General features: G+C 44.5%; 3 protein-coding genes across 6 annotated transcripts in view; 2 read left to right on the top strand and 1 right to left on the bottom strand.

Moving 5' to 3' along the window:
- zgc:92360 (uncharacterized protein LOC436988 homolog) overlaps positions 1-665 on the top strand; it is a 43,158-nt gene extending 42,493 nt beyond the window's left edge. For both annotated transcript variants that reach the window (XM_042317362.1, XM_042317363.1), the window contains exon 11: positions 507-665. In XM_042317362.1, coding sequence (XP_042173296.1) covers positions 507-535 — 29 coding nt within the window. In that variant the 3' untranslated portion in view covers positions 536-665. The remainder of the gene's footprint in view (positions 1-506) is intronic.
- Positions 666-1,469: 804 nt separating this feature from the next.
- Positions 1,470-6,732, top strand: LOC112244244 (urotensin-2 receptor). Of its 2 annotated transcripts, XM_042317361.1 has the most exons (3): positions 1,470-4,944; positions 5,000-5,099; positions 5,166-6,732. In XM_042317361.1, exon 1 carries the CDS (start codon positions 3,844-3,846, stop codon positions 4,921-4,923), a length of 1,080 nt encoding a protein of 359 aa, XP_042173295.1. In that variant the 5' UTR covers positions 1,470-3,843; the 3' UTR covers positions 4,924-4,944; positions 5,000-5,099; positions 5,166-6,732. The 2 variants fall into 2 exon arrangements, with proteins under 2 accessions (XP_042173295.1, XP_042173294.1); XM_042317360.1 differs by having other exon boundaries at positions 1,470-5,099.
- Positions 6,733-10,078: 3,346 nt separating this feature from the next.
- On the bottom strand, positions 10,079-14,914 carry lgals2b (lectin, galactoside-binding, soluble, 2b). 2 transcript variants are annotated; one of them, XM_042317359.1, is made up of 5 exons: positions 14,814-14,914; positions 12,045-12,124; positions 11,105-11,264; positions 10,470-10,618; positions 10,079-10,371 (listed from the first exon to the last, which is right to left on the bottom strand). In XM_042317359.1, exons 1-4 carry the CDS (start codon positions 14,814-14,816, stop codon positions 10,472-10,474), a joined length of 390 nt encoding a protein of 129 aa, XP_042173293.1. In that variant the 5' UTR covers positions 14,817-14,914; the 3' UTR covers positions 10,079-10,371; positions 10,470-10,471. The 2 variants fall into 2 exon arrangements, with proteins under 2 accessions (XP_042173293.1, XP_042173292.1); XM_042317358.1 differs by having other exon boundaries at positions 10,079-10,618.
- Between the last annotated feature and the right edge of the window lie 500 nt (positions 14,915-15,414).

Raw genomic sequence — 15,414 nt, 5'->3', positions numbered from 1 at the left:
GACTCCTGTACACCCATTAAGATTAATTGTCAGATTCAACAGAAGATCTCTTTGTTTCTTGGGACCTAGAACAAGGGTGAGCATCTCTGTTTTGTCCAGTTTAATGGTAGAAAGTTTGCAGCCATCCACTTCCATGTCTGAAACACATGCTTGTAGCCTGGCAATTTTGGGGCTTCACCATGTTTCATTGAAATGTACAGCTGTGTGTCATCCGCATAGCAGTGAAAGTTTAGCATTATGTTTTCTGAAAACACCCAAGATGTCATATAGCAGAACAAGATGTCCTAAAACGGAACCTCCAGGAACAGATTACAACCTTGATTTGTCAGGGTTTAACCATTCATTAACAAACTGTATCTTTTTATACAGATAAGATCTAAACCAGGCCAGAACTCCGTGAGACCAATTTGTTTTCCTATTTATAAAGGGTTTATAAACATATATTGCTGTTATTGTTTGGTTATAAAGTGTTTATTAACGTCTGACCTCATGTTTGTGTTTTGCAGTGGAGGCGATGTTCAGACACAAGCATTGATGGACCCTTCCTTCTCCCATCCTCCTCTCCTCTACCCGTCTTCTGTTCCTCCTCTCTCCTCCTCTCCTCTACCCGTCTTCTGTTCCTCCTCTCCTCCTCCTCCTCTCCTCTTCTCTGTTCCTCCTCTCTCCTCCTCTCCTCTACCCGTCTTCTGTTCCTCCTCTCTCCTCCTCTCCTCTACCTGTCTTCTGTTCCTCCTCTCTCCTCCTCTCCTCTACCCGTCTTCTGTTCCTCCTCTCCTCCTCCTCTCCTCTACCCGTCTTCTGTTCCTCCTCTCCTCCTCCTCTCCTCTACCCGTCTTCTGTTCCTCCTCTCTCCTCCTCTCCTCTACCCATCTTCTGTTCCTCCTCTCCTCCTCCTCTCCTCTACCCGTCTTCTGTTCCTCCTCTCTCCTCCTCTCCTCTACCCGTCTTCTGTTCCTCCTCTCTCCTCCTCTCCTCTACCCGTCTTCTGTTCCTCCTCCTCCTCCTCTCTCTACCCGTCTTCTGTTCCTCCTCTCCCTCCTCTCCTCTACCCGTCTTCTGTTCCTCCTCCTCCTCCTCTCCTCTACCTGTCTTCTGTTCCTCCTCTCTCCTCCTCTCCTCTACCTGTCTTCTGTTCCTCCTCTCCTCCTCCTCTCCTCTACCTGTCTTCTGTTCCTCCTCTCTCTCTCCTCTCCTCTACCTGTCTTCTGTTCCTCCTCTCTCTCTCCTGTCTCTGTTCCTCCTCTCCTCTCCTCTACCTGTCTTCTGTTCCTCCTCTCTCCTCCTCTCCTCTACCTGTCTTCTGTTCCTCCTCTCTCCTCCTCTCCTCTACCTGTCTTCTGTTCCTCCTCTCTCCTCCTCTCCTCTACCTGTCTTCTGTTCCTCCTCTCTCCTCCTCTCCTCTACCCATCTTCTGTCTTCTGTTCCTCCTCTCCTCCTCTCCTCTACCTGTCTTCTGTTCCTCCTCTCTCCTCCTCTCCTCTACCCGTCTTCTGTTCCTCCTCTCTCCTCCTCTCCTCTACCCGTCTTCTGTTCCTCCTCTCCTCCTCCTCTCCTCTACCCGTCTTCTGTTCCTCCTCTCCTCCTCCTTCCCTCTGCCCATCCTGGAGATCACCAAGACGTTAGAGTTAGGTTAGGCTGTCCTTGCCTAAGAAAGACAGATGTACAAACACACTAGACTGCAGGACCTGTTATCATGGTCAACCACTGTGCCTTACACTATGTCATTACTTTAATCTCTCAGATCAATGTGATTTAAATGTTTACTTTTAAAGTTCCCTATTAATATCTTAGAAATTGACATTTTTGATGGGTGAGTTTGGTTAGGAGATAAGTAAAGATATACATTTGAATATAACTATGGATAATGTTCAACCCTGTTATGGTTGTGTATAAACAGTTAGTGGGGTTTTTTATAGTGCCATTTTGTGGTGTTTCAAGAATATGCCAGATCTCTCTTTCTACATATCCTGTATGACCGAAGATATTTGAAGGTATTAGACAACATATTTAGACTGAGGAGACATGCAAAGAATGTATCATTGATTGATACATACTTGTCATTCCTCCCATGTCGTGCTTTTATTCGTGTTATCAAGGGTGTTTTCCAACATAGAAGAAGATTGGTTGTAAATGTTCATGTTTGAGGTACTACAAACTATTTTTTTATAAATCCATACATTGGTCTCCTCTTGTCTTAAATATGTAAATGATTTGAAAATGACTTCTAAAGAGTTCATGTGTGAGATATAGAGGTTGAATGATATGTCAGTGTGTGTGTGTGTGTGTGTGTGTGTGTGTGTGTGTGTGTGTGTGTGTGTGTGTGTGTGTGTGTGTGTGTGTGTGTGTGTGTGTGTGTGTGTGTGTGTTTGTGTTTATGTATGCTAGGTTGTATGCATCCTTGTGCATACATGTGTGCGTACCTGCGTTTGTGTGTGTGTCAATTGCATTGTGTGTGTGTGTGTGTGTGTGTGTGTGTGTGTGTGTGTGTGTGTGTGTGTGTGTGTGTGTGTGTTGTGTGTGTGTGTGTGTGTGTGTGTTTTTTTTAGCGCCAGCGAACCAGGGGTGTTTAAAACTGCACCCAGGTGTTTAAAGAGAGCAGGACTCATAAATCCATAGAGTCATCCTGGGTTACACCTATATGAGAGAGAGAGAGAGAGACGGGGAGAGAGAGAGAGCGAGGGGGACGGGGAGAGAGAGTGAGGGGGACGGGGAGAGAGAGAGAGAGGAGAAACAGAGCAAGAGAGAGGTAAAGGGGACAAAGAGGAAGAAGGAAAGGGGTCAGAGGACAGAGAGAAGGAAAGAGAATAGAGGACAGCAGTTGAAGGAAAGAAGAAGACGGACACAACAAAACGCCTATGAAGAGCTCTGGAATGAAACACTAGAAGGGGCCCCAGTTACTCTATTGGAACACCCCAACATTGACCTTTTGAGAGGTACCAACAATGACCATCCACCGTGCCAGCTGAGAACGCAAGACAAACTAGCCTCTGGATACAGTCTGAGAGCTTCTGAATCACCACAAACTGACCAACGACAACACACTGTCAACTCAGGACATCAAGCTACTCCCAATCCCAAGTCACCGGTGCGGTTCAAGTCCACTAGAAACTGAAGCGTCTGTCTGTTTTTCTGTATCGCCTGGGCTTCGTCCGGTACCCGCGGGAAGGAAAGGATCATGGGGGCTTGGAGGAGCTGGAGCGGGGACGTGGAAACATCGGGAGATAAGAGACACTCGATGAGGTGGACTTGTCAGCCATGTCCTGGTTCACCTTAAAGCTGCAGGTTAACAGTCGTAGTGGAACTGAAGCCACTGTTGAAGCATCACTACACACGGCCTGTTTTCCTATTGGATTTAGATTCAATTTAGATAAAGAGTCAGAAGGCCAAAGACGATTTATGTGTTTTCAAGTCAAATGTTACTTGTCACATACACAGTTTCCAGCAGGTTTAAAAGGTGCAGTGACATGCTGACGTGCTATCTCCCTCAACAATGCAGAACAGCGTGCTATCTCCCTCAACAATGCAGAACAGCGTGCTATCTCCCTCAACAATGCAGAACAACGTGCTATCTCCCTCAACAATGCAGAACAACGTGCTATCTCCCTCAACAATGCAGAACAGTTGTTGTTTTTGTCTGGTTCTGTCTGTTTTTCACTGGATCTTATGCAGTGCTGAAAGTCGCCTCACATTCTTAATGATTCTCTATTCACTCCAACATGGAGCACTTTAAAATCCGTTTGGAATCCATAAGCAACTGTTTAAAATCTTTCTGAATACTAATAGTAATAACAGTTTATCCCAGTAAAGTGATCACTTCATTGTAGGGACGTGCTGGCCTTATTTATGAACTCAAACCTTTCCCCAACAATGAACCAGAGCCAGACACCCATCGTGACCTCCATCTCCCCCCAGCTTGGTTCTGGGGGCTTGGGCGGTGTCTCTGGAGGGGGTAGCTCCGGGGGTGGAGGTTTGTGGGTGACCTCTCTCCTCGGCGCTACCCTCCTAATCATGCTCGCCATGGGGGTGGCGGGCAACATCTACACCCTCTTCATCATGCGTTCCGCGGCTCTCCGCCGATCCGGCTCTATGTACGTCTATATACTCAACCTTGCCCTCGCCGACCTCCTCTACCTCTCTACGATCCCATTCGTCATCTGCACCTACTTTGCTCACGATTGGTTGTTCGGCGAGGCCGGTTGCCGGGTCCTCCTGAGTCTCGATCTCCTCACCATGCACGCCAGCGTCTTCGTCCTGGTCGCTATGTCGTTGGAGCGCTACCGGGCCGTGGCAAAGCCGTTTGACGCCCGGCGATCCAGCACGCGGGGACGGAAGGTAGTGGCGGCCGTCATCTGGTTCGCGGCGTTTGTCCTGACACTACCCATGATGATTATGATACGGCTGAGGGAAGGGAAGTCGAACGCGGCCGGGAACGTCAAGCGGATCTGTTACCCGACGTGGACCCACGAGGCCTTCAAGGCCTACCTCACCGTCCTGTTTCTAACCAGCGTCCTCGTACCCGGTTTAGTCATTGTTGGTCTCTACGCTGGCCTAGCACGTCGCTATTGGACCGCTCAGGCTAGCTTGGGACGAAGCAGCCGTTCAGCGAGAAGACGAGGCTTAAAACAAAAGGTAGTAACAATGATTTTTTGTATCATTGTAGCGTACTGGGTGTGTTTCCTGCCTTTCTGGGGGTGGCAGTTGGCACAGTTATTTTCCCCACAGTCCCTCAGGGCTCTGTCTCCTGCCACTCACAGTTACATGAATTTCTTTGTAACGTGTCTGACCTATGGGAATAGCTGCATTAACCCTCTGTTGTACACCCTCCTGACCCGGAACTATAAGGACTATCTGGCTCAGAAGGGTCAGAGCACAGGGTCAAGTAGGGGAGACCCGGCAGCCGGAGCACCCCTACAGGATCTATAATCAGAGTAGAGGTGACCTGGGGTCAGCAGCCGGAGCACCCCTACAGGATCTATAATCAGAGTAGAGGTGACCTGGGGTCAGCAGCCGGAGCACCCCTACAGGATCTGTAATCAGAGTAGAGGTGACCTGGGGTCAGCAGCCGGAGCACCCCTACAGGATCTGTAATCAGAGTAGAGGTGACCTGGGGTCAGCAGCCGGAGCACCCCTACAGGATCTGTACAGGATCTGTAATCAGAGTAGAGGTGACCTGGGGTCAGCAGCCGGAGCACCCCTACAGGATCTGTAATCAGTGTAGAGGTGACCTGGGGTCAGCAGCCGGAGCACCCCTACAGGATCTGTAATCAGAGTAGAGGTGACCTGGGGTCAGCAGCCGGAGCACCCCTACAGGATCTGTAATCAGAGTAGAGGTGACCTGGGGTCAGCAGCCGGAGCACCCCTACAGGATCTATAATCAGAGTAGAGGTGACCTGGGGTCAGCAGACGGAGCACCCCTACAGGAAATATAGGAGAAGAGGGGGGAAGTATTTTGACGTGACACAAGTAGGAACTATTATACTTGACTTAAATCCTTTTTATGCTGGGGAGGATAGGTCATCCATGCAGGAACTATAAAAGAGGGGGAGTTATTCTGACAAGAGCACTATTCCCAAAGCATTTCTGATACAGCATTTTTATCTTTTCACTCTGAGGAGCACCTTGGATTTGGTGAAAACATGAGGACATTTCTTTATAGCTGTTGGGGCAAGAGCAGCCTCCAAAACAAACAAATTGTTATTTGAGTAGTTAGTGCAGCATAAACTTGACCTAACAACATGGCTTCCTCTAAACTCAGTAGTTTTTGTATTTTTACATCATCTGAATATTATTGGTATATAGTTATACAGGTGTTGGATCTTAATTTGTGCCAGTTTGCTACAGCAGGAAAATAACCCTGCAGCAACAGGAAAAGTGAATTATTATGTGGATTATAATTAATGGACGTTTTCTGTAGGGATTGATAGATTTTTCGTAAGGGAAAATCAAGTCTGGAATGTCAAAGTGGAAATGACAAATTTAAGAAAGTTTTTTTCTAACTCAAAGCCTTGTCAAACCTCAAACCTCTAATTGTTTAATTTCACACATTACAGGAAAGTTGTCCTGCAACAGAGTGATCAGATTAAGATCCTACATCTGCAGCAATAGCTGTTTGACATATATTTTGCCAGGGGATTCCAGTTTGCATTCATCATGTAGGCTGCTGTATTTCTTCTGACATATTGACATGTCATTCAATCAGTCACTGTGTATTTCTTGTGACATATTGACATGTCATTCAACCAGTCACTGTGTATTTCTTGTGACATATTGACATGTCATTCAACCAGTCACTGTGTATTTCTTGTGACATATTGACATGTCATGCAACCAGTCACTGTGTATTTCTTGTGACATATTGACATGTCATTCAACCAGTCACTGTGTATTTCTTGTGACATATTGACATGTCATTCAACCAGTCACTGTGTATTTCTTGTGACATATTGACATGTCATTCAACCAGTCACTGTGTATTTCTTGTGACATATTGACATGTCATTCAACCAGTCACTGTGTATTTCTTGTGACATATTGACATGTCATTCAACCAGTCACTGTGTATTTCTTGTGACATATTGACATGTCATTCAACCAGTCACTGTGTATTTTGTTTCTTACTTCGACGTTGTTGTCATATTGCCAAAAATGTGTCAAGCTAATGTTCTTGGTTGGTTTTTCTCATCTTGTGTTCTTTTATTACATGATTGTTCTAATAAAGTTTTGACAGATTGATTTAGAGGTAAAATGACTACGATATTGCCCTCTGCTGGCAAAGGTTTTAGAGTTAGTTAACTTTCACATACAGTGTAATGTGTGGCAATCATACCATCACATTTATCAGCAATTGTAAGAATGCACTGTGTGTCCTGTTGGTGGCTAGTTTCCTCACTCTATGTGTCTATGATGGACCCCACTGACACACACACACACACACCTACCCCTACCTCCGCCCCCCCCAACACACACCTACCCCTAATCCCCCCACACACACACACATACCTCTACCTCCCCCACACCTACCCCTACACCCCCACTCCTACCCCCCCCACATCTACCCCTACCTTCCCCCCACACACACACACACACCTACCCCTACACCCCCACTCCTACCCCCCACACCTACCCCTACCTTCCCCCCCACACACACACACCCTACCCCTACACCCCCACTCCTACCCCCCACACCTACCCTACCTTCCCCACACACACACTCTCCAGACCGCCGCCTCTCACCAGGGAATGTGGTCCCACCATGCAACATTCCAAAGCCTTGAGGCAGGTCTCTTCGTGTTGTCCTGTAAATTGTCTCTCAGGAATGTCTCGCGTTATTCATCCTGCCAAAATAGACTAACAGGACCTACAGAACCACAACATAGACTGGACAGCGTGGATACAGATTATATGAGCCATTTGGTCTGAATAACGTGAGTTGATTGATGTTAATACTAACAGGACCTACAGAACCACAACACAGACTGGACTGCTTGGATACAGATTACAGTTGAAGTTGGAAGTTTACATACACTTAGGTTGGAGTCATTAAAACTCGTTTTTCAACCACTCCACAAATTTCTTGTTGAACTATAGTTTTGGCAAGTCGGTTAGGACATCTACTTTGTGCATAACACAAATAATTTTTCAAAAAATTGTTTACAGACAGATTATTTCACTTATAATTCACTGTATAACAATTCTAGTAGGTCAGAAGTTTACATACACTAAGTTCACTGTGTCTTTAAACAGCTTGGAAAATTCCAGAAAATTATGTCATTGCTTTAGAAGCTTCTGATAGGCTAATTGACATAATTTGAGTCAATTGGAAGTGTACCTGTGGATGTACTTCAAGGCCTACCTTCAAACTCAGTGCCTCTTTGCTTGACGTCATTGGAAAATCAAAAAGAAATCTGACAAGACCTCAGAAAAAAAATGTAGACCTCCACAAGTCTGGTTCATCCTTGGGAGCAATTTCCAAAGCAATTTCCAAACTGAAGGTACCACGTTCATCTGTACAAACAATAGTACGCAAGTATAAACATCATGGGACCACGCAGCCATCATACCGCTCAGGAAGGAGACGCGTTCTGTCTCTTAGAGATGAACGTACTTTGGTGCGAAAAGTGTAAATCAATCCCAGAACAACATCAAAGAACCTTGTGAAGATGCTGGAGGAAACAGGTACAAAAGTATCTATATCCACAGTAAAACAAGTCCTATATCGACATAACCTGAAATGCCTCTCAGCAAGGAAGAAGCCACTGCTCCAAAACCGCCATAAAAAAAGCCAGATTACGGTTTGCAACTGCACATGGGGACAAAGATCGTATTTTTTGGAGAAATGTCCTCTGGTCTGATGAAACAAAAATAGAACTGTTTGGAGGAAAAAGGGGGATGCTTGCAAGCTGAAGAACACCATCCCAGCCGTGAAGCACGGAGGTGGCAGCATCATGTTGTGGGGGTGCTTTGCTGCAGGAGGGACTGGTGCACTTCAAAAAATAAATGGCATCATGAGGAAGGATAATTATGTGGATATATTGAAGCAACATCTCAAGACCTCAGTCAGGAAGTTAAAGCTTGGTCGCAAATGGGTCTTCCAAATGGACAATGACCGCAAGCATACTTCCAAAGTTGTGGCAAAACTGCTTAAGGAGAACAAAGTCAAGGTAGTGGAGTGGCCATCAGAAAGCCCTGACCTCAATCCTATAGAAGATTTGTGGGCAGAAGCGCGTGCGAGCAAAGAGGCCTACAAACCTGACTCAGTTACACCAGCTCTGCCTGAAGGAATGGCCCAAAATGTACCCAGCTTATTGTGGAAAGCTTGTGGAAGGCTACCTGAAACGTTTGACCCAAGTTTTAAACAATTTAAAGGTAGTGCTACTAAATACTAATATAGTGCATGTAAACTTCTGACCCACTGGGAATGTGATGAAAGCTGAAATAAATCACTCTACTATTATTCTGACATTTCACATTCTTAAAATAAAGTGGTGATCCTAACTGACCTAAGACGGAATTTTTACTAGGATTAAATGTCAGGAATTGTGAAAAACTGAGTTTAAATGTATTTGGCTAAGGTGTATGCAAACTTCTGACTACAACTGTATGCGAACCATTTGGTCTGAATAACTTGAGTTGATTGATATTAATTGTCCTTCAACTGACAGTTCGTTACTTAATTACTTTAACTGAAAGTTAGTTACTTGAGTCCAGTTTATGTCAATCAATATCTAATCAAAAGCTGGTCCTCTGTTAACTGAATTATATTTGTCCTATTGCACATAATTGTCCTATACACACGTGTGAAATGGATGTGTTTTTTTACCCAACTCCCCCTGAGACACTCAGAGAGACACCTATCAGAGAGGGAGGTCACAGCCAATGATCAATGACAACCCTGGAGCAACTAGGGTTAAGTGCCTTGCTCACAGCCACATGAACAGATGTTTCACCTTGTCGGCTCTGGGATTAGAACTAGTAACGTTTTGGTTACGGGACCTACCTCCTAACCGCTAGGCTGCCAGCCATCCTTGATAGCTTGTTGCTCAGCCTTAGTCATGACTCAGCATAGAATAACATCTTTCGTAAAGAGAGTTAGCATTGAATTGGTATCAACCACTACTACTACTAAAAAGCTACTAAAATTCCTAGAAGGCCAAGTGTGAGTTCAGTCCACTGATGTTCTAGTTCACCCAGGAGACAGACAGACAGGAGGCAGGCAGGCAAACAGGCAGTAGGCAGACAGACAGACAGACAGACAGAAAGACAGGGAGGCAGGCAGACAGACAGACAGACAGGAGACAGGCAAACAGACAGACAGGCAGGACAGTGACAATAGACTGTATAAGTGAGTACACTGACCTAGTGAGTTCACAGTCAATTATTTTACGGTGGGAGACCATGGTTAACACCCAGGCTACACTAGTGTGTGTGTGTGTGTGTGTGTGCAGAAGAGGATTAACACCCAGGCTACAGTCTAATAAACAGTAATGTGTCTCGCTCTGATGATGTCATGACTGACCGCTGTATGAGTATGGGGGGGGGGTTGAGCGAGAGAGAGAGAGAGGGAAAGAGAAAAAGAGAATACACTAAATCAAATTGAAGTTTATTGGTTGCTACAGATTTGCAGATGTTATTGCAGGTGCATCGGAAAGCTTGTGATTCTATCTCCAACACTAGTGAGTAAGGAAATAAAGATTCGGCCTCTCGTTAAGGACACACCAAAAGTATTCAAAGTTTATACAAAGGCCACATAAAGATATTGAAAACATTGTTTGCTTTCACGGAGGTTTTATTAACACATCTGGAATGGTCTCTCCACAGGTTTCTGGTAGAAGTGTGTTTGACAGTGGCGCCATCTAGTGGGTTTTCCTCTCACTACACAACGTACACAATGAGAGCTCAGAGTTGGTATAAATAAATTCACAGGTATTGTTTCAAAGGATTTAGACAACTGTTAGAGATTAAAGGTCAACCTCTATTTGATCTTGAAGCTGATGACCTTGACATCTCCGTCAACCATGATGTGGTTGTACTTGCAGTCGCCAAGGCGATTGGGGAAGTCCATCATGTGACCGTCTGGCAGCTTGATGTAGAACTGCTCATTGGTGAAGTTGAGGACCAGCTGGACGGAGGGATGAGAGAGAGAGAGAGAGAGAGAGAGAAATGGAGAGAGAGAAAGGTTTAGAATTTAATTTACCAGCCATGTGTCTTGGAGTCTGCAGTCTGTAGCAGTCAGGCACGGGAGGCTAGAATCTTTGAGGCAAGTTATAATGATCTACTGCTTTATTTCTGTAGACGTTATTTGAATGGCTCCTGGTTAATGACTTATTTGTAATGATTCAATTCAACAGTTAGGCGGGCTTACACTGGCTTCCTAGTGAGCCAAATCTATGAGCCATTGAGATTACTCTATCAGATGTACTTATACAATAGATGCTGTTATAATCACCAGTGTAGACTAACTGTGGACTCTAAATCTGTTACACATTATATTTGCAGTTAGAGTCAGACTGTGTGACCAGACTGACCTATGATGAAATGTTAGACTGGTGATTATTACCTTATCACACACACACACACGCGAGCACACACACACACACACACACACCTTGAACTGCTCTCCATCCTGGAAGGGGAAGTGACCTTCCTTGAGTTCGTCTCCCCAGCTTCCTCCAGACAGAGAGTTACACACGATGTGTCCGTGGTTGAAACGAGGGTTGAAGTGGAGGGCGTAGTTGTCACTGTCGTGGCCAATGTTGATGGTGAAGCTATGGGGGGGTAGAGATGGAGGAGGGGGGAGATTTAGAGAGAGTGAGAGAAAGAGAGGGAGAGATGGGGGAGATAAAATAAAATGAAACAGGAAATGAGATATGATAATTCAGTCCAAAAAAAGTAACACAATAAGTTCTCCATGAGCGTGGTTTGTTTTTGCTTAGCCAAATTGAATTGAAACCATGTCAATAACCATGACAACCTTTTGGTATGTATATTGTGGGCTGCAAAGGCCCCCAATGTGACATCCGGGGCTACAAACACCAAAACCAGTAGTTGAAACCAGTAGTTGAAACCAATAGTTGAAACCAGTAGTTGAAACCAGTAGTTGAAACCAGTAGTTGAAACCAATAGTTGAAACCAATAGTTGAAACCAGTAGTTGAAACCAATAGTTGAAACCAATAGTTGAACCAGTAGCTGAAACCAATAGTTGAAACCAGTAGTTGAAACCAATAGTTGAACCAGTAGTTGAAACCAATAGTTGAAACCAGTAGTTGAAACCAGTAGTTGAAACCAGTAGTTGAAACCAATAGTTGAAACCAATGGTGACTTGTATGTGCACTGTTTGCAGTGTTTCCCATATATACACTTGGTGGGCTGCGAAATACCCAAAAAGTACAATCAGGGCTACAAGCACCAAAACATTGAATTGAAACCAAGAGTGTCAGGGTTCTGCTAAATCTTGTGAGTGAGGCACTAGGAGTGTCTCTAGGACTAATGCTAGGGGAAACACTGTGTTGGGTTTGAGTTGAAAGGTGAAGTGCCAGGATCTTACTTAGAGGCTCCAGACTTGGTCTTCCCTGTGAACGTCATCTCCTGACCCTGCTTGAAGGACATGTTTTCCACACGGAACGTCTAGGAAGGAGAAATTAGACAACTAAAGGGTTAACAAATGGGATGAATACAAAGATAATAAGCGTCTTACTGCACTGAGCTCATAGAAAACAGTTACCTTGCCAAATGAACAGTACAAATAGCAGAGACTAAGAGTAAATGAGAAGTGGGGAAAATAAATCTCATTGGTCTGCAGAGTTTGGTTCCCATAACAGGGATAATGTTCATCTAGGCCCAGTTGATATGACGATGGAGTTGACATGACGATGGAGTTGATATGACGATGGAGTTGACATGACGATGGAGTTGACATGACGATGGAGTTGATATGACGATGGAGTTGACATGACGATGGAGTTGATATGACGATGGAGTTGACATGATGATGGAGTTGACATGACGATGGAGTTGACATGACGATGGAGTTGACATGACGATGGAGTTGACATGATGATGGAGTTGATATGACGATGGAGTTGACATGACGATGGAGTTGACATGACGATGGAGTTGACATGACGATGGAGTTGACATGACAATGGAGCAATGAACCTTTAGTTGATCATCCTTAAGTGTCAATGACATCAGTATGAACGTTGTATGACCTTTGTGTTTTTGAAAACGTTGTTATCCATAACTGGCATGTACTACTGCATAAACGTTACAGCTCAGGAGGCTGCTGAGGGGAGGACATCTCATAATTACGGCTGGAATGGAGTGAATGGAAAAGTATCAAACACGTGGAAAACCATGATGAGTTCCATACCACTCCATTAATTCAGTTCCAGTCATTACTATGAGCCCGTCATCCCCAATTAAGATGCCACCAGCCACCTGTGTTTTTCAGATTCGTATCAGCATGTCTATGGTGCACATGGAACCACGGTAACAGAACCTATGGTCAGGTTATCTTGTTCAGTGTTAATGATCAACCTTATTGGGGTAGTGAGTGAAACACCCATGGGTAATAAAACCATATCCGGGTCCCAGATCTGTTTGTACTAGACGACTCCTACAGTCATTGTCACGCCATGTTTGCACAATCATATCTGGGATCAGTCATAAAATACCGAACACAGGGTCATAAAAGCAGCAAAACAGGACCTAAACGTTGTTTGAATGCTGTTTGACCGTTGAGATGGTCAGGAAGTGGTCACAAGGAGACAGTAAAGTCTTAAATGGTTTACAACAGTGAGACTAAAAAAAATAGAGGATGAAACTGGTGATTCAAAGACGAGCTAAGACCCTACCACACCCTCTGTCTGTACTACAATCTGTGGTGTGTGTGTGTGTGTGTGTGTGTGCGTGCGTGCGACACTGCATCGTCAATGATGCTATTGAGATTCACATAATACCTCCCTTCAAACAATCATTGGTTGGATCTAATAAATGGTAGTCATTGTGTCCTCTGTATCAGTGGGTCAATGTCCCTGGTATCACATGGTAATAGTCACGTAGAAGATATGGTAGTTAGACCCTATACCTGGGCCGCACCTTGGAACACTGCATCACCTGTCTCTGTATCTCAGATCAATAATGACGTTAATCATCAAACAGGTGGAGTCTCCAGTCAATTCTCAGAAACTCCGTAATTCGTTGGGGATAGAATACATTGACGTTGTACATTTCTTGTGGTTCAAAGCAACAAAGTTAGACACATTGATATTGTGACACAGAATATTTCTGGACTGCTGAACTATTGGGTATCCTACGGTCTACAACCCTAATCTAGCTCACCTGATTCTAATAATTAGCTGGTTTATAAGCTGAATTGGGTTAGTTACAACTGAGTGAAAACCTACAGGAGGGTAGCTCTCCAGGAACAGGGTTGGAGTGAAAACCTACAGGAGGGTAGCTCTCCAGGAACAGGGTTGGAGTGAAAACCTACAGGAGGGTAGCTCTCCAGGAACAGGGTTGGAGTGAAAACCTACAGGAGGGTAGCTCTCCAGGAACAGGGTTGGAGTGAAAACCTACAGGAGGGTAAGCTCTCCAGGAACAGGGTTGGAGTGAAAACCTTACAGGAGGGTAGCTCTCCAGGAACAGGGTTGGAATGAAAACCTACAGGAGGGTAGCTCTCCAGGAACAGGGTTGGAGTGAAAACCTACAGGAGGGTAGCTCTCCAGGAACAGGGTTGGAGTGAAAACCTACAGGAGGGTAGCTCTCCAGGAACAGGGTTAGAGTGAAAACCTACAGGAGGGTATCTCTCCAGGAACAGGGTTGGAGAGCGCTGATCTAAAGGCTGTAGAATATACAGGTGTCATCCTCTTACTTTTTACAACCCTGAATCCAACTAATCTCCAGACTCACCACTCACAGTAATTCACAGTACATCAAATATAAGGAACACTATTGCAAAAGACCACAAAGAACCACATATGGATTGTATGGACTGCCCCTGTAGTAGAATAAATCATATCGGCAATGAAAGTCATTTAATCACAGACTCATATTAAATTCCAGTTGTCCCAAGGTTATTTGTACTGTGATAATAATAATCATGATAACACAGTATCAAAGCAAAACATCAATTTCAGAAGCTGCACACAAACTTTACCAGCTAACTAACTCCCTGTCCCTCTACCTTGTATTGATTTGCCTTTGAAAGGGAGGTGTTTAAACAATGTATCTGATATGCTATAGAGTGTAGATAGTTTGAAAGCAGAGGAAGTTGATAAAAGAATAGTTCTGAATTAATTACAGTCATACATACCATCTTGGCAGACTTCTCAATGAAATCTCAGCAGAAAAAGCCTGAAAAGTGACAAAGTTTTCATTTTACAGTCTGGTATTGTAGAAAGGGCAGGGTTTAGAATTTTGTACTAGCCAATAAGAGAAGGAGTTGTAAAAGTGGTGACCAATCAGGGCCAATAATATCACCAACCTACATTTCCAACCAAGCAATAGAAGGAAGCAGTCAAGTCTGCTGAGGGGAGGATTGCTCATAGTAATGGATGGAATGGAGTCAATGGAATGGTATCAACCACATGGAAACCATTCCAGACATTATTCCAGCCATTAACATGGGCCATCCTCCCCTTAGCAGCCTCCACTCGAAGATAGTCACATATATTTGGAGTGAGTTGCCAGAGAATGTACCAAATGGCACCATATAGCGTACACATTTGTTTTTTATCGGTGCCCATAGAGCTCTTGTCAAAAGTAGTGCACTATGTAGGGAATATGGTGCCATTTGGGACATATTTATCAACAGGGTGGAGGGCTCTATCTATTTGATTTTTCATTCTTTCTCGTTTCATTCTTCTCCCTTCCAGCCTGTAGTGGGGTGTTTCTGAGTCTTACACAACAAAACT

The sequence above is a fragment of the Oncorhynchus tshawytscha genome, unplaced genomic scaffold (genome assembly GCF_018296145.1).
Source record: "Oncorhynchus tshawytscha isolate Ot180627B unplaced genomic scaffold, Otsh_v2.0 Un_contig_739_pilon_pilon, whole genome shotgun sequence".
Classification (NCBI taxonomy): Eukaryota; Metazoa; Chordata; class Actinopteri; order Salmoniformes; family Salmonidae; genus Oncorhynchus; species Oncorhynchus tshawytscha.
Note: the sequence above shows the minus strand (reverse complement) of the source record. Positions and strands in the feature narration are given on the sequence as shown.